The sequence below is a fragment of the Cnephaeus nilssonii genome (genome assembly GCF_951640355.1).
Source record: "Cnephaeus nilssonii genome assembly, chromosome: 24".
NCBI lineage: Eukaryota > Metazoa > Chordata > Mammalia > Chiroptera > Vespertilionidae > Cnephaeus > Cnephaeus nilssonii.
In genome coordinates, this window is record NC_137095.1 from 11,859,667 (window position 1) to 11,884,268 (window position 24,602).

General features: G+C 53.0%; 1 protein-coding gene across 2 annotated transcripts in view; it reads right to left on the reverse strand.

The window, feature by feature from the left end:
• Positions 1 to 683: 683 nt before the first annotated feature.
• The window catches only part of ST8SIA2 (ST8 alpha-N-acetyl-neuraminide alpha-2,8-sialyltransferase 2), a gene marked incomplete at both ends in the record, with an annotated part of 40,223 nt that continues 16,304 nt past the window's right edge, over positions 684 to 24,602 (reverse strand). Inside the window, 5 exons of one of the 2 annotated variants that reach the window (XM_079764198.1) lie at positions 684 to 969; positions 9,279 to 9,572; positions 12,857 to 13,114; positions 15,618 to 15,746; positions 19,826 to 19,888. In XM_079764198.1, the coding sequence (XP_079620324.1) occupies positions 684 to 969; positions 9,279 to 9,572; positions 12,857 to 13,114; positions 15,618 to 15,746; positions 19,826 to 19,888 (1,030 nt within the window). The remainder of the gene's footprint in view (positions 970 to 9,278; positions 9,573 to 12,856; positions 13,115 to 15,617; positions 15,747 to 19,825; positions 19,889 to 24,602) is intronic. The other variant, XM_079764199.1, reaches the window with a different exon arrangement.

The following is a 24,602-nucleotide window of genomic DNA, read 5'->3' on the forward strand; positions in this document are numbered from 1 at the left end:
CCAGAGCATAAACTGTCCATCGTGTCTTCTCTGGCCTTCTCTCCGTAGCTGCGGAGGCCTGTGCCTCTCTCCATAGCTGCGGAGGCCTGTCTGGGGCAGGCGGGTCGCCTGCGGTTCATCCCTCGAGCATTGAAACTCTGCCTTCAGCTCGGACGTGGCCCCTGCCTCTTGGCGTCCGTGTGCTCCTTTGCCCAGCTGATCGCTCCGACCTCCCTCTCCTCCGTGAACAGCACCGTTTAGACTTGGGTCACATTGTCCCCTCTGGGTCTTGGCTCACCCAGAACCCACGTGTCTCAGAGGCTCAAGGCAGCTCCACGCATCCATGAGCCCGAAGATCCCTCCAACCCAGGAGGCAGTCTGTCATCCAAAGTCATGGCACTGGCTTCTTCTCACGTCGAGTCCTTCCGCCCCCCAACGGTGGACCGGGCCTCCATTCTGGTGGGTTCTCCATACCTTCTTCCTGTGGCTTATCTGCCTAATGCTAGATGAACACCACACAGTTATAAATACTCAGGTCAATATATATATGCAGGTAGAGATATATATATTCTGGTCACTGTTTTACACTTGAACAAAGAAAACCACTAGCCTGCTTGTTCTAGAGTTTGTGCCACCCCGACTCCCATCTGCCCGTGGCGTAGCTGGCAGGAACTGTGAGCCACTGAGTCCCGCCGGGCGCCCGCTTACGTGGCTCCGTCACACTGGCCGACAGTCAGTTTCAAAGCGCCCTGCTCGTGCAGACTCTTGAGGGCCTTGAACTCCAAGGGCATGGTGTGGGGGCTGGCCTGGGAGGTGTAGCCATACTTGAGGCTGTCGTAGTAGTGGTACTTGACGGGGTTCTGGTTCTGATCCAGTGGAAAGGGCCAGAAGCCGTAGAGGTAGATCTGGTTGCAGAAGCGCGTGGCCAGGGTGTACATCAGGAGGCCGGTGGTGGGTCTTTTGATGTGGACCTTGTTGGTCAGCCAGTATCTGAAGACAAGGGACAAAAGAAACAGAAAGGGGACCCGGGGTTAGGAATGATCCTTTCCGGGAAGAGGAAACGTGGGCGGCCAGGGCGACTCGCCTGGGAAGAGTCAAGCTCCTCATGCAGCCAGTTACATGGAGCTCAGAGGACAGGCACCTTCTCCCTGCCTGCTTCTTGGGTCTCTCTCACCCCGTGGGGGGTCCTGGGAGAGTCGGGGCTGGGAGGGAGCTGGCTGCAGCCGCGGTAGACACCACCCAGGGACCTGCGAGCCACCGGCAGTGTCCCCGCGTGAGTGCGTCTCCCCGGCTGTTCATCTCCTGAGCCAATTCAAGCCCTAACAGCGGCCACGTGCCATATTAGGGATTTGCGGCTTGTTTATCTTCTGATAGTAAGGCCTTAGCAGGGGAAGGCTTTCGGAATGAATTTCTTTGCAGGCTATCGTAGTAGTGGAGAGGGAGACGGGGAGGGAGAATTTAATCAGTGGCGAAACATCCAAGGAGCTCCACAGGTGGGTCTGAGGTTACACAGACATGCAATGTGCCCGCCTCATGGGTATGCCTTTCCCTCACGTGTCCCCTTGGTGAACTCTCTCTCTTTCTCTTTTTTTTTTTTCCTCCCAAAACTAAATACACGCATCACGTCTTCCTGGAAATGTTCCCTTTGTTCTACCCTCTTCTCTCCAGCTCAAACTGACTTAATCACTTCCACATCATTATCTCGAGCTTTGCTTCTCCTTTCCCCAATGTGCTTATCAACCCGAGCTGACAATCCATCACGGCGTGGGTTGGTCTCCCTCACAAAATGGTACTGTGACCTCTCCGGGAGCAGGGGCCGTGCCTGACGCCTCTGTGTAGGGCAGGGGTCCTCAAACTTTTTAAACAGGGGGCCAGGCCAGTTCACTGTCCCTCAGACCGTTGGAGGGCCGGACTATAGTTTAAAAAAATAACCATGAACAAATTTCTATGCACACTGCTAAGTCGGCTGCTAAGCAGGACAGGCAGCAGCGGCAAAAACACCCGGCGGGCCGGATAAATGTCCTCAGCGGGCCGCGTGTGGCCCGCGGGCTGTAGTTTGAGGACCCCTGGTGTAGGGGGTTCCAAGGCATCTGGCTCCGTGCCTGGTGCAGCCAAGGCTCTATGGCAGAGAGAGCAGCGCTCAGCAGATACTCCATATGCGCCCCTACATCTCTCAGAATCCCTTGTCATTGGGGCTGGGGTCATGTGACCAGTTATGGCCAATAGGCTGTGACCACACATGTGTCCCTTCTGGGCCGATGTTGATCACAAGCAGGTCCTCTGCTTTCTCTTCTCCTGCATCAGAGGACTTCAGAGCCTCCTGTAAAGATGGTGGAAGCTAAAGATGGGCGAATCCTGGATCCCTGAATCACTGGTTGGAAGAGAGCCCCCCCGCCAACAAATGGTACTTTGCAAGAATGAGAAATGGCCCTGATCGGTTTGGCTCAGTGGCTAGAGCGCCGGTCTGCGGACTGAAGGGTCCCAGGTTCGATTCCAGTCAAGGGCATGTACCTCGGTTGCGGGCACATCCCCAGTAGGTAGTGTGCAGGAGGCAGCTGATCGATGTTTCTCTCTCATCGATGTTTCTAGCTCTCTATTCCTCTCCCTCCCTCTCTGAAAAACATCAATAAAATATATTTAAAAAAAGAAAAAGAATGAGAAATGAACTTCCGCCGTGCTAAACCATGAGAGTTCCACGGTTTGTTATCACAGCACAGCCAAATGGATGATCCTGCCTTCTATTGTGCTCAGCAGATGTTTGACTCCAATGGAACTGAGAAACGGGGAGACGTCGGAACAGAGAAAGGAGGAAGCGAGCAAGGCACGCAGCTTTGTAACCGTGGCCAGCCGAGGTGGGAATAGAAACGCCCAACCTCTCATCCCTGGTGCCGGGCTTTCCACCCAGAATCCCTCCCTGGGAAAGGTGTTAACAGCAAATGAGGCTCCGGGTGCAGTGAGAACTCAGTGGCCTGGAGGGACCCACTTATTTCCTGTTCTGCCTCCACAGCTAAACAAGAACTCCTGAGACGAGTGACAGGGACACGGGGCACCTTTTAACGAGCCGCTTGTAATAGAGGCCGGCTGAGTTCTGCAGGGACAGAACACACTCTCCTTCCTTTATGTCGCCTCAGTCGTCCTGGCCAATTTAGCGGCTGTGTGCCTGGCCAACTCGTGGACGGGTTCTTTCCTTGGGATAACAGCTGGGTGTGAAAACACTAATTAATTTTGCCTTCCCGAATGAGGTTAGCTGGGTGCATCTGGGACATCGTATTGACAGTGCACCTTTAATATCCCAGGCTTGAGATTTTAATTAGAAGGCAAAGTCATCTCTAAGAAGGCAATAATTACTTTTCAAATTGGTTACCCCAATTGCTAAGACGATTAAGCACTGTATTTTATGAGTATGGACAGCAATAAATAAGGATTCCCGAAATCATCTCAAAAGCACCTTCGGCCTTTTCCCTGGGTGCCAGGGCTTGGTACGTGGCAAGAACGGTGGCTGCCAGTTTCTCCAGGAAGCTAACAGCAGTTTGTGGGCTAGAGCTCATTTCGTCCTTACGGGGCAGGAATGCCTCCCAGGTGGTTGGCAAGGGCCACGTGGTGATAATTTTGTGCAAGGTCAGCAGCCAAGCCGGGACCAGAACTCCTGGGCTCTGGTCTCCCATCATCCACATCATCAGCTTTGGCCCTGATTTGGGGCCCCGTTGCTGTCCTTCCCTGGGAAACACTGGTTAGAGCCTCTGCTGTCTGGGGGACTCGTCCGCACAAGGCTGCCCAGTGGTACTGGTGAGCTGGGCATTTTGTCTCAGAATTTGGGGCTGGGGTGCAGAGCTGGTCAAGCCTGGGGATGCTCAAAGCTGATTCCTGGTCCCCTACACTTCATGTTTACCCAAATAAGTCAGCTAACCTCAAGTCTGACCAGGCCACCAAAAACCTTCCGAAGACTCCAAAGCTGCTGATCAGTTTGCCACTCCCCGCGGCCATACCTAATTGCCCGGTGTCCTCCCCCTCGGTTGCTCACCTCCCTTGCCAAAGGATGACATCCAAACACCTCAGCCAGGACCGCGAAGCCCTTGAGATCCGGGCCAGAAATCCCTGCCACCCCCTGGTAGGCACAGTCACACTGCCACGAGGACCTTCTTGGTTTCTTCACCATCACCTCCCGTGTCCCCTGACCTGCAACCCTTCTCTTGGTCTCAGCTTCAACGCCACTTCCTGCAGGAAGCCTTCCCGGACCTCCCTGGAGGGTTTTGTGTGCCACAAGCAGTTCTTTCCCTGTCACAGCACGTATCATGCTACGCTAGAACGATTGTTTGCTTGTCTTTCTCCTCCCTTACAATGAAAAATTCTGGGAGCAAGTGGGTTAGCTTCTCCATAACCCCAGATCCTCACATAGCACATGCATAAATCTCCATGAAGCAATGAATGAAAATGAGCAAGCAGAGGCCAGTGGCTCCCTTTGAGGGCACTGGCAGGGGAGGGGAGGGAGGTCACAGTAGCTTTGTGTGAGAGACCAATCCACACGGCACCGGCCTCCCCCTAAACTCTTCCGGGCAGCCACCAGGTCTGCACGTGTGAAAGGCAGGCTCACAGCATTCCAGAGAGCATGTTGCCAAAAGGAAAAAGAAAACCATGATGCTGGTTACTTGAGGGGTTCCTCCTGCTTCAGGGTGGGCCCCCCACGGAGTCGAGATACTGCTGCTCACACACAGGCCCAGCAGGGACCCAACCAGACCATTGCTTGGGGGAGGGTGGGGTGCTGTTAACCTTCTGGCTGGATTCTGGAATTTAAACTAATGCCACTCCCAACTGAAAAACTATATTCAACCTCATTCATAATTGAACGTTTGCAAGGTTATGGGGAGATCAGGTATTTTTAATCACAGGTGGGAGAGGAACTTGGAAATATCTATAAAAATTAACAATGCATATATCTGTCTCTCTCTCCTTTTAGCAATGACACTTCTAAAAAGCCAGCCTATTCACATAGATATATGTGCAGATGTCCGTCAAGGATGGTCACTGTAGTCCTGGTTATATTAGCAAAAGATGGAAACACCCACTTATGCCTGCCCCGCCCCCCCCCAGTCTCCCCACATATGGTCTCAGCTTATGTAAACTATGACCCTGACTCAGTGGAAGGCCAGGAAGCTGTGAAGGAAAACAAGGCGGTACCTGTCAGTCTATAATAATAAAAGTGTAATATGCTAATTAGACCAGACGTCCTTCTGGACAACCTGCCGACCTTCCAGACGAAGCCGGGGCTGCGAGGGAAGCCCGGGTCCCGGGTGCTGGAGGGAAGCCGGTGCCGACAGGTTGGGGGAAGGAAGGCCTACTCTTGCAGGAATTTCATGCATTGGGCCTCTAGTATAGAATAATTTCCAGAATTTAGCAAAGTGTGGTACTTAAAGCATGCTCCCTTGTGTGTAAAAGACGATTTTTCTGGAAGGAGACACAGAAAAGCAGTTTAATTAACAAGGCTGCCTCTGTGAAGGCGGGCTCGCTTTTCACTTTAAATCCTCTTATGCTATTTGGGGTTTTCTTTTTACTCTGTGCATTCCTATTTTAAAAAAATAATAGAGACAGTCCATTAAAAATGACCCAACGCCAGCAGCCATCTGTGCCTCAATACCACAGACTCCCTCCTTCTCTTCTCCATGGAACACGCTTCCACACTCATGTCCCTGGAGGAGACTTGGACCCAGTGCCCATGACTCTGTACTGCAATGGGCATGCCCTGGAGGGGCCATCTCCGGCCCTCGCTGGTCTCCCCTTAGTCTCTGCACCATGCTCAGCCCCCCACCGCTGGGCCTGCCCTCTGGTCCTCAGTCTCTGCTCCCCACAGACGGGCGGCAGGGCCTGCTAGGCCGACATGCTGCTCCAGGCCTGGCAGGGATGCCCGCTGGATCAGTGCCAGCCCGGGGCCTCGGCTCAGCACGCCTGGTGCCCAATTAGGCCCCGTTTCACAGGCCTCCTCTGCACCAGGGCTGTGGCTGGGCGGCTGAATGGGCCTGCTTTCTTGCCCATGCCCCCGCCTCTCTGTGGCTCACAGCCTTCCCCGTTGTTGTAATTGAATTAGAGCCACGCGCTACCAGCTGCTGACCAGTGTCCCACTTCCCGCGGCCACACTCAGTTGCCTGGTGTCCTCCCCCTCGGTTGCTCACCCCCCTTGCCAACAGCCAGCCAGCCAGGCGCTGTGCCACTGTCCAGGCCGGCAGAGCCAGAAGACCTTTGGAAGAGCTGCTCGGGCTGGGGCAGGGGCTGGTAAGAGTCGAAGGGCAGGCCTTCTGCTCTGGGTCTCTGTGCCATGCTGGCCACCCCCTGCAATGCCCGGGCCCAAGCACTGTCGCCAATGGGCCTGCATCTTGAGAGCACGTGGTGGTTAGAGACGCTCCTAGCACAGGTGCACTGCATCAAAGCGTCTGAGTGGGGAAGGGGGCGAGCTAGCCCAAAGGTTCATTACGTTGAAGCCATAACCTCCAGCACCTCATAGTGTCACCTTATTTGGAGATAAGGGGTGGCTACCGAGGTGATCAAGTTAAAATGAGGTCATTAAGGTGGCCCCTAGTCCAACATGACTGACATCCGTAAAATCAGGGGGCGTTTGGAGAACACGCGCACACGGGGCAGATGCCATGTGAACACGAAGAGTGGCCACCAACAAGCCGTAGCGGGAGGCCTGGGAAGATTCTTCCCTCAGAGCCCTCAGGAGGAACCAGCCCTGCCGACACCTCGATTTCGGCCTTCCAGCCTCCAGGACTGTGAGACAGTAGATTCTGCTGTGTAGGCCACCCAGCAGCCTGAGCAATTCTGTGCGGCGTGGATTTCCGGCTCCATGGCCCAGAAGGGGCATTCGCTGCTGACTTCCCTGAACATCCCCAAGGAGGCTGAATCCTCTGCCCCCCTGAGAGGCCGCCACGCTCATTGCTGATGACCTTGACTTGTTGGAAGGCTCTTCCCAGTGTCCGGATGACACTGACTCCCTGTAGATCCTCTCCCAGCCCTAGTTTTACTGCTGGAGCCTCACAGGCCAAATCCGTGAGCCCCTCAAGGGCAGACGCCCTGTTTTATTGACTTTTACACGGGCCTGGAGCCCGCTAGGTGCCTGTCAGTATTCACTGAGTGAAGAAAGGTTGCTTTCATGTTCCTCGGAGCCTCCTTCTCTCCCCCAAACCTTTCAACTCTCCAATTTCTCTGCCACTGTGCTCCCTCTCCAGCCGGGTACCCAACACGGAATGTGATTCTCCAAGTGGGGTTTGACCCGGGAGAGTTAAAAAAAAGGCCGTGGCCACCCTCCCTGACTCTCAAAGACATTCTATGTCCAGTGCTGCAACCCAAGAGCATAGATTCTTTTGAGCGACCACACACCCGCTGATGATTGGCGCTGTTCATCTCTCTGTACACTTGTTTAGAATGCTGCGTTTGTTCATGCTACATTTCTGCCTCTTAGATTAGCTCATTGTGTCAGCCTGTCAAAAATCATTGCGATGCAACAACCCTGAAGCTCTGTTGGACCCTGCACCCCACCATGCCTCATGGCCCCACAGAGGGAGAGGGCCATTGGTAGAAACCCATTCCAAGGCCTTGAAGCTCCCTTCCCCACTACCTCCTCCCCGTCCCCAAATCAGAGACCCACCCCACCTGCCTCTCCTGCAGTGTTGCCTCTGGGAGTCCCTGCGAAGGAAGACGCTGGATCTGAGGATTAACACTTATTACTGGTGCTTAATGCTGTTTTGACAGATGAAAATGAGTCGGTTATAGCTGGCAATAGCTCTAGTTGCATATGTTTCTTCCAGTTGATTGCCCATTTCCCACCAAGGGACCTTTTCTCTCTTTACCACAAGGCAGTCCTTTCCTTTCTCTCACCTCCCCGCCCCCCCCCCCCCCCCCCCCCCCGGCCACCAGGCCATGTCAGTTCCCTCCTTCCGGGAAGAAACATTTAAAGGATGGATCCTAAACCCATGGGGTGGGGTGACTGCGGCACCCCACTCTGTGCCAGGGATGCAGTGAAGGGTGCTGAAGGGACCCCTGACAGGTCAACCTCCTGTTTGGCCTGTGTCCATACAAGTGTCGGACTGCTCCATCAGCCACGAATGCGGCTGCCTTTTGTGGAATGCATCTCTAGGTCTTTCTTGGTGGCAATGGACTTCGGTGTATATACCCAACCTAGAAGGACCAGTGCTGGTCACAGGCTTGGGTGTCACCTTTATGAGGCCCAGAGTCCTTTGTGGGTAGCTCAGGGGGCTTCCCAGGGTCACACCGAGTTATGCTAAGGTCCTTTGGTCGGGGGTGGGGTTGGGGGAGGGGAGAGGCTCTACGATGGCCTTTCTCATGTCCCTGGCAGGGTTGTGAACTGCCATGTGGTTGGATGGGCAATTAGATGCAGGGCCTGGCCCCAAGCTGGAATGTCAGGAGTGGGTGGGGTACATTGGTAACAGGCATCTCACACTTAATATGCCCAAGAAAGAACTGCCTTCCTCAACTCCCCCAAACAACCATGGGCTTCCCTCAGTCTCTCCTATCATAGAGAATGGCACCCCCCCCCCCCCCCATTGGCTCAAGCTCTAATCCTAAGGGTCATCCTGATGTTTTCTTTCTCTCACCCCATGAGGTCCTTAAATAGAATGCATCAGCCAATCCTGCTGCCTCTACTCCAAATTTTATAGCAAATTCATTGTATATCTACTATCATTGTCCTTGTCTAAGTCAAATGTATTTCCTGCCTGAACTATTGAGTCAGCTTCCCAGCTAATATTCCTGCTTCCATTCTGGCCCCCTTACAGTTTATTCTCAACATCGCTGTCTAGGCGGGCACTGCCAGTTGGTCAAAATTGCCATGGCAGGTGAAACCCACTTGCCAACCCCCTCATTTCTCAGGAAGGGAGGCTCAGAAAGGTCAGGTGACTTGTGGGGGGGGGGTCATACAGCTAGTGAGTGATCAGCTGAGATGGACATTTTTAATTTTTTTGTTAATCCTCATACGAGGATATTTTTTCATTGATTTTAGAGAGAGTGGAAGGGAGAGGGAGAGACAGAGAGAAACATGGATGTGAGAGCCACACATTGATTGGTTGCCTCCCGCAGGCTTCTGGACCACAGCTAGGGATGGAGCCTGTAACCAAGGTACGTGCCCTTGACCGGAATCGAACCCAGAACTCTTCAGTCCGCAGGCCGACGCTCTATCCACTGAGCAAAACTGTCTAGGGCTGAGATGGAAATGAATCTAGGAAAGCAATATTGCCTGCCAAGTACCTCCCCCACCCAGCGACAGCCCCCTTCCCCCGGGAGGGGCCGCTCACCCGCGGACGGCGTGCAGCAGGCGCAGAGAGGGGTACGCAGTGCGCACGTTGACGCGGTGCTTCAGGATGAGCTCGTTGACCCACTCCACACGCTCCTTGCCGCCCCGGGCCATGAAGGCGGGGATCCACAGGATGCTGCCGTTGAGGCTGTGCAGCCGCTGGAGCAGCTTCTCGCGCCACGTGGCGTTGACCAGGTCCTCGAAGGCACGCTGGATGACCGAAGGGTTCATGGTCACCAGGTCCGTCTTGAGCCCCACGTCCCGGGCGTACTCCTGCACGGGGGCCAGGTTGCACCTGCCAGAGGAAAGGACAAGGTGGTTCTTTTGGGAACGCCGAGACACCTCTGCTTACATCTAACCTGATCCATCCTTTGCTTCCTTCTCATCCCAAAACTTCATCCTCCTGCACTGGCCGGCGGCTCCTGTCATCCCGCCTCCTGCCACACGTATCCACTAGGCTCGCAGCACACACATAGACTTCGCTGCACCCTGGGGGTGTCAGGTGCTTGCCTTCTGGAGGTCAGGATCCAGTAGAGGAGGAAGGAAGCAAGGAAGCCAGCCCCCAGCCTACCAGGTGACCATGACCTTGGCAGGTGTGACCTGGCCACATTAGGTGACAGAGGGAAGGCTCTGCTCTGCAGGGACACGCCTAGGTTCAGAATTCAGCTCTGAGACTTGCTGTCTGTGTGATTCCGGGCAACCTGCTCAACCTCTCTGTGCTTCCTGAGCGCTTCCTCTTGGCTGAGGAACAGCCACAACGGCTTCTTTAGCTGAGGTGGAGATCGGAGCAGCACCCCTCCCAGGCCTCAGGGGAGTCGCCACACACCCAGTCCTTAGAACACCGCTGGACCACAGGAAGAGCTCAGTACATGTTGCCACTGTCATGAGTATTATGGGAAGGAGGAGCATCCGGTGGTCTTCCCGGAGGTGGTGACCATTGAGGGAAGTCTAGAAGGATGGACGAGCAGAAGCCCAATAGTGGAAAAGGCGCGTTGGGACAGATCAGTAGCATCACCCCAGGCACCTGTTAAAAATGCAGATTCCCCCGGCCCATCCCCCGGACATCCAGATTCAACAGGTGAGCCTAGAAATTGATGTTTGTTTTTGCAAGCTCGTTAGGTAAGTCCTATAACCAGGCCGTTTAGGAAACATCATACTGTGGCATTTTAGGTGCAAGGAATGCGTCCAAAGGCACAGAGGTGGGGAACAGAGCGAGTACTTGGGGGAAGGCAAGTGATTTGGTGTGACTAGAGCATGTTCTTCGGAGGGCATGGGGCAGGAGAGGCAAGTAGGGTGAGAGAACAGAGGGCCTGTGTGTCAGTGGCTTAGTTCTGAGAGCAATAGGGAGCCACTGTAGGCTCTTGAGCAGGCGAGTGACATGGACAGATTTGCATTTTATGCAGCAGCTAGACAACGATTAGACAACGTAGTACTATGTATTGGCGGGGATGGACTTGGGTGTCAGAAGGCAAGGCTGCAGGTGAGAGAGGCAGCTCATGCCCAAGGCCTGACACTGGCCTGCACTAGCCGTGCGACCTCTGACTTTCTGTATCTCAGTTTCCTCATTGCAAAAGCCAGGACAGAATAGGACGTTCCTGACAGGGTTGGAAGGGTGTGCGCGCGCGCACAATGATGTTTTAATCCCCAACCATCTGGGAATGGACTCTGCACGCTTGTGACCCTAAGCTAGGCAACCTCCTCAATCTGGCATTGAAGGCTCATGGGGACCCTGTGGGGACCAGCCCTCCTGCCTGGCCTCAATTGTTTACAGCACTGTGTGCAACCTATGTGTGGTCAGGCAGTGGCCTCCATGGTGCATGAATCTACCTTCTTATTTCCACGCTTTCCTCACGCTGGTTCCTCCGCTCCCAACTCTAAATCTCAAACGCCTATCCCATCCCACCCTCACCCCTTCTCTGGCTCTCAGTCAGACAAACCTAGCACACTCTCTTTCCCCTCCCTCCTTCAGTCTTCAGACGGGAGGGCTTTGAGAAGTGGGGGCTGAGCCATTATAAAGGCCAGGCACAGGCAGAACCTGGCAAAAGATAAACTACCGCCGAAACCGGTTTGGCTCAGTGGATAGAGCGTCGGCCTGCAGACTGAAGGGTCCCAGGTTCGATTCCGGTCAAGGGCATGTACCTTGGTTGCGGGCACAGCCCCATTGCGGGATGTGCAGGAGGCAGCTGATCGATGTTTCTCTCTCATCGATGTTTCTAGCTCTCTATCCCTCTCTCTTCCTCTCTGTAGAAAATCAATAAAATATATTAAAAAAATAAAAAAATAAAAACTACCGTATTTTCCGGCGTATAAGATGACTGGGCATATAAGATTTTCCTTGTTTAAAAAGTCGTTTTATACGCCGGAAAATACAGTAGTCCCATATATCTAATCCATTATATATAATCCCATCAATATAGTCCAATATACCGTATTTTCCGGCGTATAAAACGACTTTTTAACCCAGGAAAATCTTATACGCCCAGTCGTCTTATACGCCGGAAAGTACGGTAAAACAGGTTTGGCCGCCAGGCCGCGGTGGCTTTTCCATCCCAGCGGACACAGAGGCAAACACACTGCCCAGTCCCACGTTCCGAGGTCTCAGGAGCTCTAGGATAGGGCTGCCCGGGACAAGGCTCTCTTTGCGTAGGGACGGTCCCAACAGAAACGCGAGACGCGGTCGCGGTTCTGCCAGGACCGGGCCCCTGTTTGGGATGAAACTCGAGGCTCCGTGTGCCCTACTTTTGACCAGGGGACAGCAAGGCCTTGTTTCCGCGTCTGTCTGGCTTGGGGGTCAGGTGTCAGGGCCCTGGGTAAATATTTCCAGGTGTGTCCCAGGGGACCGAAAAATGAGAGATGATAGTTCAGTGAGAATGATGGGAAAATATAAAACCCAAGTTTCTCCATTGCTCTCTCACTTCCCAGAGTTTTGACTCCAGGATATAAAGTTACTAGTAGCCTGTGACCGTCCACAACACTTAAAAGACTTTTGCAAACTTGGACTAACAAGGAGATTTTCTTACTACTCTTTCATAGCAGGCTCTATGCAGGGGTCGGTAAACTTTTTCTGTAAAGGGTCAGATAATAAATACCTTATGCTTTGCGGGCTATATACACTATTGCAACAGTTCAGCTCTTTCCAACTACACACTTCGTAGTGAGAAAGCGTCCATTGAGGATATGAAAATGCATGGGTGTGGCTGTGTGCCAATAAAACTTTATTGATAAAAATAGGCTGTGGGCCATAGATTGCCTACCTCTGCACTAGACCAGCAATTCCCATCCTTAACTGTACAACAGAATTACCTGGATCCTTGGGCCACGAACCCACTACCCCCAGATTGATAAACTGGTCTGGGGTACAGTCTGGACATTGGGACTTTTAATAGTTCCCCAAGGTTGAGACCAGAGACATCAAGGTGTCCCCCCACCCCCCATTTTACATGGATTTATTTCATTCTGTTCACACTGTACAATTGTTGCGACTAACCCAACCAGTGTGTCCTGGTTCAACTTCTTGGGACAACTGGCAACACTCAGGTACGCCTGCTGCTCTGGACCCAGCGCCCCCGCTGCGGGTACCTTATGACGAAGCTGTGCGTGTCGATCTCCTGCCCGCAGCCGCTGTTCAGCAGGACCCCCGAGTTGCCCACGATGGCACAGGTCCGGAAGTGCTTGTTCTTCAGCGGCGAGGTCCTGGGCAGGAGCTCGTACAGGTTCTGGGACACGTTCATCGTGCTGTCTCGGTCGAAGATGTAATGAATAATGTCTCCGGGCTTCAGGGTCCCCTTGAGGACGGAGATGTCCTTTTCAGCATCCAAGAACTTTAGGATTTGTTTCCTACAAAAACCAAACACACATGGAGGATCAGTCTCCCCGGTGCCAGCTGCCCTTTGCCAACCCGGCTTCTCCTGCCCACCCAGGGGGCGCTGAGTTCAGATGCCCTCCGAGATCCCGGGCAGGGACTGTCAGAAATGGCCCCGAGGGCTGTCCAGGAGGGGGTCTCTGGAGAGCTTGTTGGCAAGAAAATCGGTGCCCCCAATTTTCTAATCGAAAATTCCAGTTATGGTGATGGCCAACCCGGTTGCTATGGTAATGCCTTCTTCCTACGAGGTGTGCAAACGGCCCCGGGAAATGACTCCGTTAGGACACAAGTGAGCTCATCACAGAGGGCCCTGGGAGGGAGGGTGCCCCACATTCCTGTTTTCCCAGGGATGCCTGGTTTTAGCACTCCCCAGGAGACCCCTCAGCCAGACAGTGGTCACGCTACTCCCCTCCTTTGCAGGACTCAGGGCGAGTCCTGACCTGGGAACAGGCCTCCATGGAAGACGTGTCTGGGCACAGGGCCCTCTCGGGGTGAATGCGGACGTGGTTACTGTGAGGTGTGTCCATCATTCTACCTTTGAGGGACTGAGTCCGTGAGTCGATCTGTTTTGTGGAATATGATTTCCTGGCCTCCTAACGGCTGTCTGGTCTGAGGTTTGTAAATAGTGATGTCGCTCTGGTCCTACAGAGCACGGTTGCTCTGTGTTGTTTCAAAACGAAGGTGATCAAAGGACGGCTGTCTAGGCGCTAGGCTGACTTTGATTTAGGGAAAAGTTCTAGAATCATCTAGCATAGCCTGTAGACACCGAATGGATGGGTGTCCTCTATGCATCACCAGGGAGTTTTACTCAAACCTTGCCGGCCTGGCCCCCGGGAACCTGAGGTTTTAAAGAACTTTCTAAATCACGCCAGATATCCTTAGAGATGACTCAAGTCACAGAGAGAAGGAAATCTGGTACCCAGACCGGCTGAAACGAATTCCCTTTCCTGCAGTGGAACAGATGCAATGATGCCCTTTCCTGTACAAAGCCTGCTTTTCCTCAGAGCCCCAGAAGGACAGAATCTTCTCACGCGCTGCAAATGGGGGGATCTGCAAGATGGTGGCCCCATCGCCCGGATGGCTGACTGCCCCTGAGCCTGTGGGGCGGGGATGTTCGCAGCCTGTGGTGCATCCCGGCAGGTGCACGTTCCATCACCTGGGGGCTCAGAGGTTCGGCTGACACCTGAGAAACCCCGACTCCGAGCATGGCCAGGTCTCAGCATGCTTCCTAAAGCTCCCCAGGTGACTTTATTTATTTTATTTTTTTTCATTATATTTTATTGATTTTTCACAGAGAGGAAGGGAGAGGGACAGAGAGTTAGAAACATCAATGGGAAAGAAACATCGATCAGCTGCCTCCTGCACACCTCCCACTGGGGATGTGCCCGCAACCAAGGTACATGCCCCCGACCAGAATCAAACCCGGGACCCTTCAGTCTGCAGGCCAACACTCTATCCACTGAGCTAAACCGGTTAGGGCCCCAGGTGACTTTAACCTGTGTCCAGGTTTGGGCACCTCTGCTCTTCAGGCTGCCGACGAGTGGAACACAGCTTAGCATGCCTGGCCAACTCCTAATCATCCTTCAAAACCCATTGCTCCTTTCCTGGCCAGCCCTCTCGGTTCTCTTACAAAATAAAGTACTCTCTCCTCGGATGATCTTTTTATCTCCACCTCGTTATAAGATGCAGTGCTGCCTACTGTGTGCATCACACCGTCCTGTCCTGTCTTTGCTTCCATTGTCTCCCCACTAACATGCCTGACTCATGGCAGCACTCCGGGCCCCCAGAGAGATGCCTGGAGACGAATGGTTGGATTATGCTAATCCATCTTTGCTGGGTCAGTGGCGGCGATATCAAAGGCAATAGCCAAAGTGCTGAAGCTGAAATTCCTAGGATACAGGTTCCCATTCCAGCCACTCGGAGCTCTGCCTTCGCAACCAGATGTCATGCCAGCTCCTGGGCCGCCTGATCGGAGATGGCTTTTCATTTTCATGTTTTGGAGAAGGCAGCCTGCCCAAGCTATAGGACTGTGTGTATGTGTGTGTGTGTGTGTGTGGGGGGTGGGGTGGGGGGTGCTCTCCAAAGACTCTCCAAGTGGGAGGCACAAATGCCAGGCAGTCCCAAGCAAGCAGTCCTTCCCTGGTCCTTTGGAGAAGCCACCTGTGGCCTCGCTTCCCCCTCCCCCCCCCCCGCCTCCAGGCTCTCACAGCTGCCCCACTGCTGAGAGCCCACTCCTTCCACCCAGGACCTCAGCTCCTGCCAGCCACCCGGGCCGAGCGGCTGCATGCACATGCCTGGCCGCTGGGCCGGCCTTTGGTTTTTATTTCCCATCGACCACTTACAGATGAAACCCGCCTCGGTGGGAGGTAAACATTTTCTTTCTAAACCAACTTCTGTAGATGATCGAGAGTGGCAATTTGCCGGCTTGTGCCCGAGAAGGCCAAGCCCGTCTCCCGTCCGAGAGGTAATTACCACTACCTGATCTTCAGAGACAGCGTCTGGTTGTGCCTCCACGCGGCGGAGGCCGGCTGGATGTGGTGTTTAATGCTCTCGTTGCTTCTGTCAACAACAGCTGGTGGTGAGGAGCCATTTATTACAACCTCAGCTCTGGAAGGGAGAAGGAGGGGAGGGATAAATATGATCTGTTAGCATGCCAACGACAAGTCTAATCGCTTTGTTTTTGCTGGGGCTTGACTGTCAACTTCTCCAGAAGAGCAAGATTGCAGTTATTACCTGAGAAGGGAAGGAAGACCAGAATGCACAAACGTTCTCCCTACGGTGTATCCGACACACATTCTTGGAAGCAGGAAAGGGGGTAACAAACCATCTTTCTTCCCCCCCTAACCCCCCGTTCCCACCCCAGTGTTTCTTCCCATTGAAACCTAGCAGTCATGATCAGAATAATACTTCTCCAAGTTACTTTCGCAAAACTCTAAATAGCAGTGGCATTAGCAGCCGAGTATCGTGGTGTTTTACAAACTTAATGAGGAGAAAACCACAGATCTGTAACACTCCCTCCTTTGTCACTGAGATGCCTTGTTCCAGAGTTCTCGATGCCGTGTCTCTCTCTCCCACTAGACCAGTGGTCGGCAAACTCATGAGTCAACAGAGCCAAATATCAGCAGTACAACGATTGAAATTTCTTTGGAGAGCCCAATTTTTTAAACTTAAACTTCTTCTAACGCCACTTCTTCAAAATAGACTCACCCAGGCCGTGGTATTTTGTGGAAGAGCCACACTCAAGGGGCCAAAGAGCCGCATGTGGCTCGCGAGCCGCAGTTTGCTGACCACTGCACTAGACTATAAGCAGGGGACCCTCCTCCCCATTTCTATATTCCCCAATGGTCTCACATAGCAGGTGCTCAATAACTAAGTGTTTTGCTGGATTCACATGTGAATTTTGTCCTGGAGGGAGCCTGGATGGATGAAGGAGCTGGCTGGCTCTGTACGCCGGGGGGCAAATCACCGTTCTGGGCGCACACCCTCTTTCCACCCAGTTCGGGATCGTCAGGCATCAGAGGCCCCGCCTCAGTTCAGAGGCTTGAAATCTGTGCTAGTAGGTTTCTGAGAAACTAGGTCACAATCACATCCGCAGGCAGGAGCCGGGCCGCCTCTGCCGGCCGCACGCAGAGGCTTGTGGGTCACCTGCCAAGCTGCTCAGTCTGTGCTGGCGGCGGAGTCTCCCAGCAACGACGATGGCTGGATTGGGGAGGCCCGATCCTGGAGCTTTGAAGAATCCAAACCAAGCACCTATGCCCTTTGCATTTACCTTGGAGCAGCCACGTTAAAAAAAAGGGGGTCTATACGCAATGCTCAATTTTGCTTTTTGCAGGGAGAGAAGACATTCATTTGGGGGTGCACGTTGTCTGTGCGCTTTCTCCCCAGACAGCTCCGTTCCTCGGCATTCCTGACTGGTATCGCTCGTCTTGGGTTCAAATAAATGTAACTTTAGCAGAGAAGCAAAGAGTCAAGGGTTATTGACCAAGGCCTAGCACCCAGGCTTCAGGGAAGCCTGTGAGAGGAACAGAAGACTTGGCCCTTTGGAATGTTTGCCGATTCCCCAAGCTGTGTGACTATGGGAAAATCACTTTGCCTCTCTGAGCCTCAGAGTCCCCACTGATCGGAAGAGGGTGTAGAAGAGGAAGGCGCCAGCGCTAAGGCTCTGGAATTCTCTAAGGACCACCAATGGCCCGTACCCATCGCTGGCTGCCGTCTCAAGAGGCTCCAGTGGGAGCTGCTTGTGGCTGCGTTTCTGTAGTGCTGCCACCTCTGTGTGGGCCACAGGGGGGAGCAGGGACCCCCAGGGCCGCTGATTTAGCTGCCATACCCCAAGACCCCAAGCTTTGCCGCAGCTTACGTCAGCAGGCATGCGTGATAGAAACCCTACGAGGCCGGCTGATGGTCCCACCAGTGACGGGGCCTCTTATGGTTTAATTTAGATTCAATCTTGGGAGATGCTCCTCAGAAAGGAGCAGAGTGGGTGCCCCGGGCTCTCGCAGCCATGAAGGATCGGCAGGGGAGTTGTGACAAGGATGCTCGAAGAGGAGACGTGCTCAGAAACCTGCGGAAAGGGTTCCAGGCTTCTCTGGGACATGGGAAATGAAGGCAGGAAAAAGAAAGAGGTAAACGTTGGCACGGACAGCAGTAAAATTCCATTTGTCTCTCCTTCCCAGCGAAAACTTGGATGGGTTCCTTCCTAACCAGCCATGGTCTCACTGAACTTGAACCCTGGCTCTGTCGCTGGGGTACTGGGGGAAGTCACTTTGAGTCCCTGGCTTCTGTCTTCCTCTCTGTAAAATCAAGGGACGGATGAGATGGCCCCAGGGACCGCCTCCGCTCACTGGCTGTATGTGCTGTGTGTCGCACAGACACGGCTGGATGAATGAACCGGGAGTCCTGTTCAGTGAACGTGTCCTCCTGTCCTCAGCACCCCGTCCAGCCCAGCGACACTAGAGTCTCATGTCGGGCTTACGTTTCTCTGTCTTCTGATGCCATGACTGCATCCACAGCGATAGGACTAAGCCTCCACTGAGTCCCTTTAACACATCGGGCCGGGATAGAACCTTATATTTAGAGGTTCTTGAAACACCCCTGGCAAAAGATGTGTTTTTACTCTAACTCAGTGGTTCTCAACCTTTCTAATGCCGCGACCCTTTAATACAGTTCCTCATGTTGTGGTGACCCCCAACCATAAAATTATTTTCGTGGCTGCTTCATAACTGTAATTTTGCTACTGTTTGCTTAGCACGGTCGCCTGAGACCATCGGAAAACACAGATATTTACATTACGATTCATTAACAGTAGCAAAATTACAGTTATGAAGCAGCAACAAAAATAATTTTATGGTTGGGGGTCACCACAACACGAGGAACTGTATTAAAGGGTCGTGGCATTAGAAAGGTTGAGAACCACTGCTCTAACTGAATGAAGACACTGAGGCTCAGAGGCATGAAATCACGTGTCCAAGGCCCCAGCTAACAAGCCCGGGATTGCATCTAGGTCTGCCTGGCTCCCAAGAGCCCCCACCCTCACCCCACGTGACCACAGAGCATGGGGGGTGGGGGCGGGGCCTGCTCTAGGGGCAGGACCTTCTTTCTGAAAAAGAGAGCATCTTTCCACAGTGGGAGAGAGACACATATTTGATCTACACTTCACCAGACACAGCATAAGCTTCATCTGTAGCTCCCAGGTGGTTAAGAGGTCATTACGAGATCTAGAAGCAATGATGTCAGGGACACAGAGGACCGTGGCCTGAATCAGTCCTCTAGGCTCAGGAATACATACTCGACAGGTGTCATATGGTCAAGAGACCTAAAAAAAAACAACTATGGAAGGACAAATAACAGACCTCCCTCTGAATAACAGGACCGCTCCTTCCCTGACTGACCAACATGGAACATTCAGAAAGTAAAACAAGGCCTTCATGTTGAGCACTGGCCTCCGTGAATGTCCAACAGCTTGGTATTCCCTTTCTCCTTCCATTGCCCCGACAGCTGGGGCTTGGGAGGCTCCGGGTCAGAGCTGCGATGCAGCCGTCACTGATGGAGAACGGGGACTCGGCGGCATGGCCCAACTACAGCCAGAGGCAAGCCTGGATCTGTTGGCTTGCAACGCATTTGCTCGCTGCCCTGCACCAAGCTGTCCCCTGGCCAAGGACTGTCATGGGAGGAAACACTCTCAGAATGTAGGATGTGCATTCAATGATCAAGGTTAGCATTACTCAGTTGACGCCCTGATATTTGTAAGGGGCCTCCGCAAAGTTTCTGATTGCTGTACTTTCCATCGTATTGTCCTGGACGCGAGATCTACAATGACACTGGGTGAACGTCCTGATTCCCTTCCGAGTCTCCATTGCTCAGCAAAAAAATGCAAGTTATGAATAAGCTCTTTGGTGGCCCCAGTGCTTCCAAGTGGGTGGACTCTTGTCCAGAAAGTGACTCTTAGCATCTGAGCGTCCCATCTCTGCAGCCTCTAGACCTTGGGACATTTCATGGCCATTTTTTGGACAGTTCTCCACTCTCCTCCACCCCCCCCCCCCACAAAGTGATTAGGAAAATGCAAAGCCAAAGTGAAAGAAAACAGATCTATTTGCCAACTAGGAAGGGCACCATCCAGCCAAGAGGAGAAGCAGATTAATAGCTGCCTTACAGCAAAAACAAATGAACACAAAATCTAATTTACAAACCTATTAGATTTGCTATGTAAGCTGTTCACGGCCGATCTGATTGCACCTCTGCCTCCAGAATTCCTGCAAGACAAAGGAAATGCATTATTTATAAACACAGCTCTTCCTTGCACAGCCCTCTTCAGTCCTCGGGAGATCCCGCGGCCAGCCTCGGCGACCTACCGAGGGTGGATGAGACCTCCCTCTGGCCTCTCCAAGATGGGCAACTTCCCGACCCGGCCACAAACCCAAACATCTCTCAGGGATGGGGGCCTCCCAGATCCTCCTCTGCCTGCCACTTGAACATAGTTTCATCCACACCACGGTTTCCACTTGAGACTTGCACTTGGGTCCTGAGACAAAGTCCTTTGGGATTCATTTCCCCTGCGCCACCCCACAGGACACGGCTCCTTAGCATGTCTCCACATCTCCCCGAGTCTCTGGCTTTCCCTCCCACATGTCAAGATGCTGTGCATCGCATTCTCTCCACACTCCAGACACCAGAAGTTCAACAGAGGCAGCAAGATGGCTTAGTGGCGCCTCCAACCGAATGTGGTAGCGGTTTGTGTTTTGCTGACAAGAGAAATAATATTAAGTGGTGTCACTTTATGGGGAGCAGGAGGTGGGTGACTAACGGGGTCCTCTGGACGTTCTTCTGGAGGATACATTTTTGGAGTAAAAGCATCCTGAGGCCCTTTCCAGCCCAACCATCCATTCAGTCCTGTTGGATTCCATTCTGGACCTGGGCTCCCAGGCCAGGAAGTCTCGCGCTGCTTGGCTATCACACGGGGCCAGGGGATGGGTGAATCCATCTTACCCTGCTACCTTTCCCACTTTGTGCCCTGTGCACTGATTTTAAAAAGTTGTATGTGAGGGTCCTTACTTTATGTGAAATCATTTTTTTCTTGCTGATTAGAGATCGTGTGGTTTGAGGACATATTTCTTCGTACTTTTCTCGTTGTTACTATTTTTTTTAAAAAGTTCAATCTAGCCTTTCAGTCAAGGTGTTGGTGCGCTCCAAAGGAACAATTGAAGTCTCTGGGAAAGCTGCGTATTTTAAGGAATGATGTGACTTAATGAGAACACTCTGGGGGAGGTTGATGCCTAGCTCTACAGTGGTCTTAAGTCTGGGTTTTTCTATCAGCTTTCTTTAGGCTTTACATACTTGTAGATATCATGTGAATGTGTGTGTGTGTGTGTGTGTGTGTGTGTGTGTGTGTGTAAAAACATATACTGTCTTTTCCTGATAGACTTACATGTCTTTTTAAGCTATTTGGCAACAGGCAATGTTCTCCCATTTCACAGTCAGATGACCAGACAACAGAAAGGATGCTGTGACTCGTGAGTGTCTCAAATTTGTCACTCCAAGTCTAGTTCTTAATTACCCAGAGTATCATTGGTTCTTCACACTTTAAGTCAATTCTTAGTATTTCTTTTTGTCCTCCCCGGCTCGCCTGGGGACAGTGGAGGTCTTGACTTCTAACTTGGGGTCTGGGACTATCTGGCCAGTTCTGGCTCCGTAACCATAGCCCACTTGGGTCAGACCTGGGGCTTCCTAGGCCAGAGGAGACTCCGTGTGACCATGAACATCAGAGCAGCTTTAGCCTTAGAGGCAACGAGTGCTCCTTCTAGCATGGTGCTCGCACCAAAGTTAGATTTAGTCCCAGCGCCACCCCAGGCTATGGCCAATGTGTTAATCTTCTCCAGCTCCACCCACTCAACTGACTTCTTGCTCATCAGGTCAGGCCTAGTATCTCTATCCCTGTGCGCAGCAGTCTCCGAGACACCTTTTCCTCTAGAGCAAGTCTTATCACTGCACCAAAGCTCTTGAACTTCATAGACATGGAAACTATGCTGGGCACAGAGCTCCGAAGAGACCAGTGTAGGTTGCAGCCTTGACAGTGGTGTTTCCATGACAACCGGGCTTCCATGGATGCTTCCATAGGTGCCAACAGGGAGGGTGAAGTCAGCAAGCTCATGGTCATCTCTCTTCTGCCACTGCGCACCCCTTATTGACTGCCCGGCTCCTTGCTCTGCCATCCTCTCTTCCTTCCTGTGAAATATTAGCTTGGTGGGATTTAGCCATTTGCTTTGATCTCAGGAACCTTGTGCTTATCAGTCAGCTTGCGTCACGGTACAAAGAGGTGCCGGTCCACTCTGGGTTCTCCCCTCTGCTCAACTTCAGAAAACACCCGTGAGAACTGAGGGCTTTGGTCAGGTTCCAGCCAATTGTGTTTGTCTTTCTATAAAAGCACTTACAGGCAACTGCACATCAAATGCCAAACATTCCCCGCCATGCTTATTCCTGATCCTTTCTCACCATGAAGCTGTCACCTGTAACCAGGGGGACCCAATCCTCCTATATAATAAAAGGCTAATATGCTAATTGGCCAAATGGTGGAACAACTGGTTGCTATGATGCACACTGACCACCAGGGGGCAGACACTCAATGCAGGAGGGAGTGCCGCTCAGCCAGAAGCTGGGCTCACGGCTGGTGAGCTCAGCAGCAGTGGCGGGAGCCTCTTCTGCCTCCATGGCTGTGCTATGGATGTCCAACTGCCGGCTTAAGCCCGCCCCTTGGGGAGCGGGCCTGAGCCATCAGTCAGACATCCCCAGAGGGCTCCTGGACTGTGAGAGGGCACAGGCCAGGCTGAGGGACCCCTCTCCCCCAGTGCACGAATTTCATGCACCAGGCCTCTAGTAATTTATAATCCAAACCAGAACACCTTTGGAGTAAACAGAGGCACCCGTGTCTGACCACAGGGTGGCCCTGGACAGCCCTCCTCCTCTGGAGGAAATAGTAGGTTGAGGCGTGAGGAACGACTCCAAGGGATGGGTTCGAGTCCTCAGGGCGTCTTTAATATTCCTCTGGCTCAGAAAAGCCATTATTTTAAATCATCTCCTCTAACACTTTATGGTTCCATTTGTAATGACATCAAGTCCCTCTCTGAGTCTTCCTGTTCCCCTGGCGGAGGGTGCCCCCAGTGGAAAATCGCCATTTTTCTCTCTGTCCACACCCAACAAGATTCAGATTTCGGTCTGAGTGTAGCCAGGTCTCCTGTGCCTGCAGAAAGCGGGGCGCTGCACCCTGCCCTTCACCTGCTGCAGCGCGGAAGGACTGAACATACAGTCGAGGAGGCACCTGAGAATTAAGCGGGGCAAAGGTCACTCAACAAGTAGCTGTGAGACAGTTGGTGAGCTAATTGGAAAACTATCCGTGTGAGATCCTGTAAGGGAAAAATGCGACCCAGCCATTAAAAGCTGTGCTTAGGAATGGTTTTATATGGAAATGCATTGAGTTCTCCTGTTTTCGTTCGTCTGGGCTGCTAGAACAAAAAGCCATAGGCTGGGTGGCTCATCAGCACCAAAGACGTATTGCTCACAGTTCTGGGAGAACCGGCATGTTAGCTGAGGGTCCTCTCCCAGGCCGCAGACATCCCCTAGGTCCCCCACTTGGCAGCAGGAAGAGGGAGCTCCGTGGGGTCTAATCCCATCACATAAGCTCCACCCTCGTGGCCTACTCGCCTCCCAAAGGCCCCACCTCCTACCGCCACCACATTGGGGGTTCGGTTTCTAACATGACTATTAGAGGGACACAGCATTCAAACCATAGCATCTCCACTGGCCAGTTACTTAGTATCCACCTTTTTTTTTTATTTTTTTTATTTCAGAGAGGAAGGGAGAGGGAGAGAGAGAAACATCAATGATGAGAGAGAATCATGGATCGGCTGCCTCCTGCACGCCCCCTACTTGGGATCAAGCTTGCAAACAGGGCATGTGCTCGACTGGGACTTGAACCCTGACCTCCTGGTTCACAGATTGATGCTCAACCACTGAGCAACACCGGCCGGGCTAGTATCCATTTTTGAACCTTGAATGTCATTTTACCTTTTATTGTGTTAGACATATACCACTGCAAAACCTTAGCCCCGGGCTGGGCAGCTTTGCCAACTTCTCACTTCGTTCACGAGGCACAACATGAATACATCCACGGTCTGTAAAGAGGAGCAGAATGCCTGTCCACCACTCCCACACGCCACGCTTAGCTCTTGAACCCGCCTCCCTTGCCAGGACTTGAAAGGCCTTCTGCCTTCAGCCAGCCTCTCTCACCTTCCTTTTGTTCGTCTCTTGAGGGACCGCGTTCAGAGGCAGCGTCCCCATTGATGTCAGCTGCCACCTTTTCCTGAGAAAACCCCCGGAGGGCACCCAGGAAGGGGAGGCCTTTGAAGTTGCTTCTCTTCTGTGTCTTTGAAGTGTCCCCCTCCCCACCCTGCCCGGTCCTGGGTCAATGTCCACTGCCCCTGCCCAGCGGTGGGAAGAGGACAGCTGGGGCCACCAGGGCGGGGCCTGGGGGTCCTGGCTCCTGACGGGTTCCCGCTGTGCCGCCCTAGACTTTACTCTCTAGGTCTTGATGTCCGTCCCTGGAAAGCAGGGTCCTGTTGTGGGGAGACGGGGAGACGCACCGGACACGTGTGATTGTCAGTGCGGAGTCGTTAGTGAAGGCGATGGCTACTGCCCTCCCTCCGGAGCAGAACAAGCCACTGCTGCCTGTCCTGTGGACTCTTCCAGGCCCCGCACCCCCCCCCCCCCAAATAGCTATCCGCAGGGAAGTGGCATTTCAACAGGGCTGCCCACAAGGGAGCAACACGGAGCAGTGGGTGGAAGAAAACAGAACTTGTTAACTGCGATAGAACCGTGATTCCAGCTGCTCCATGGATTCACTTCTTGAACACCTACTATGTGCCATGCCCTGAGCTGGGCTCTGGGGAGGGGTGGGGGAGGGGGACAAAGCAGGGA